The 1,757-nt window shown below is 37.1% G+C and overlaps 1 protein-coding gene across 1 annotated transcript; it reads left to right on the forward strand.

Moving 5' to 3' along the window:
• The first annotated feature begins 520 nt into the window (after positions 1–520).
• LOC110034061 (myb-related protein P-like) lies at positions 521–1,037 on the forward strand. Its single transcript, XM_020738308.1, has 2 exons — positions 521–803; positions 901–1,037. Exons 1-2 carry the CDS (start codon positions 671–673, stop codon positions 1,032–1,034), a joined length of 267 nt encoding a protein of 88 aa, XP_020593967.1. The 5' UTR covers positions 521–670; the 3' UTR covers positions 1,035–1,037.
• Positions 1,038–1,757: the final 720 nt, after the last annotated feature.

Here is a 1,757-nt window from a genome sequence, read left to right on the forward strand (position 1 = left end):
ACAATTTTACTATAAATATTACATATTGCTCAAGCAAGCAATGTTTGATGATGTCTTCATGCAATGGTCCTTAATACATAGAAAAAATGAATTTGATAATGGTTGTGATTAGCCAAATTATAACAGCAAAAATAACTAATCATCGATATTTAGGTAATCAATTTATTTACTCCATTCCCATAGTGGCTTCTAGAGCAGCCCAAAAAAATTTAATGGACTGCTCACCTACACCCAATTAAGTATCCTTCGGCTAAATGAGACGTGCATTGAATGCCGAAAAAGAAAACTTAGATCCTAACCAATGGCATCCCCAAAACAAAACAATACATGATTGCTAAACTCATTGAATATGTCTCAAGATTCGTTCAAAAGCATCAGGAGAGGAGGGCAAAATATATTATTAATGCAGTTAAGTGTTGGTCACCGTAGATTCAAGTGGATTTACCGCGTGCCACGTTTCCGGTGCAACGCAAACTGGCTAAAAGCGCGAACCGCATTTAGCCAACGTGGTTGAACCGAGACGGCGAATGGGGAGGCCACGACAACCTTCTCTGACATCGGTGGACACGTGGGCGATGTTGCGCCGCTCGTGTCAGCACGAGCTAGCTCTTTTAATTCAGTATCACCTTGCTCTTGCCACCCGCAAGCTTTGTCAACATTTACAAGGGAGATGGGGAGGGCGCCATGCTGCGATAAGAAGGGGCTGAAGAAGGGGAGGTGGACGATGGAGGAGGATGAGATACTGGTGAATTACATTGCAGAGAATGGGGAAGGTTCATGGAGGTCACTTCCTAAGAATGCAGGTTCCCAGAGACTCTGCTAGTGTCTCTTTTAATTTTATTTTGATGAACCTTTTTGTTGATCTATCTGGCGATATGTTTGTCCCTCTAACTAAGTTAGGTCTGCTGAGGTGTGGGAAGAGCTGTAGGCTGAGATGGATAAACTACCTTAGATCTGACCTCAAGAGAGGGAGTATATCCAAGGAGGAAGAGGAGATCATTATCAAGCTTCATTCCACCATTGGAAACAGGTAAATGATTGAGCTCATTGTTGTCACTTTTTTTAGGTTTAAGTGGGACAATGTATGTGTTTTTTTCACTTCAAACTTTGTGAAAAGCATTCATTTATATTATATTTTATATAAATGTTTATTTGGAAATGAAAAGTTATACTTTAATAATTATAACTTCGGATGTCAATTCGAGTCATCGGATAGGGTTCAGAATTAGAATAATTTTGAATCCGACCTGAATAATATACAAGTCAAAAAATTCGGTCCGAAACCGACACAACCCAAAGACGGATTGCCCGAATTTGGCAGATTTAACATGTCATCTCAATTTTTTTAAGAAAGTTATACTTCTAACATTTAACAAGTAATAATGGACAAATTAAAAGAAATTCTCTGTTTATATATGACAAACAATGGTACAAGCGTTAACATTACAACCAACTTTCGTTTACTCACTAAAATAATATACATATATAATCAAACATTTTTGTGTTTATTAAGGTCATGTTCGGGTTTTCGGGTTCGACCTGATCCCAAATTTAATTTTTTACATGTTGAATTCTCCGACATGAACCCAGCTCAAATAATGTTTGGGTCAACCGTAATCTGGATTTTTTGAGTTAAGTTTGAGTCGTTTTGATATGTCGGGTTAATTTTTGACACCCATTTTTTCAAATATAAATTAAATATATCAGTAAATTATAGACGAGAAATATCATATTAAAACATATTAAGCTCCTTCATT

The sequence above is a fragment of the Phalaenopsis equestris genome, unplaced genomic scaffold (assembly GCF_001263595.1).
Source record: "Phalaenopsis equestris unplaced genomic scaffold, ASM126359v1 Scaffold001342, whole genome shotgun sequence".
NCBI classification, from domain to species: domain Eukaryota; kingdom Viridiplantae; phylum Streptophyta; class Magnoliopsida; order Asparagales; family Orchidaceae; genus Phalaenopsis; species Phalaenopsis equestris.

Coding starts and splice junctions, on each gene's coding strand:
- LOC110034061 (XM_020738308.1), top strand. CDS start 671: ATGGGGAGGGCGCCATGCTGCGATAAGAAGGGGCTGAAGAAGGGGAGG. Junction 804..900: donor GTCACTTCCTAAGAATGCAG/GTTCCCAGAGAC, acceptor TAACTAAGTTAG/GTCTGCTGAGGTGTGGGAAG.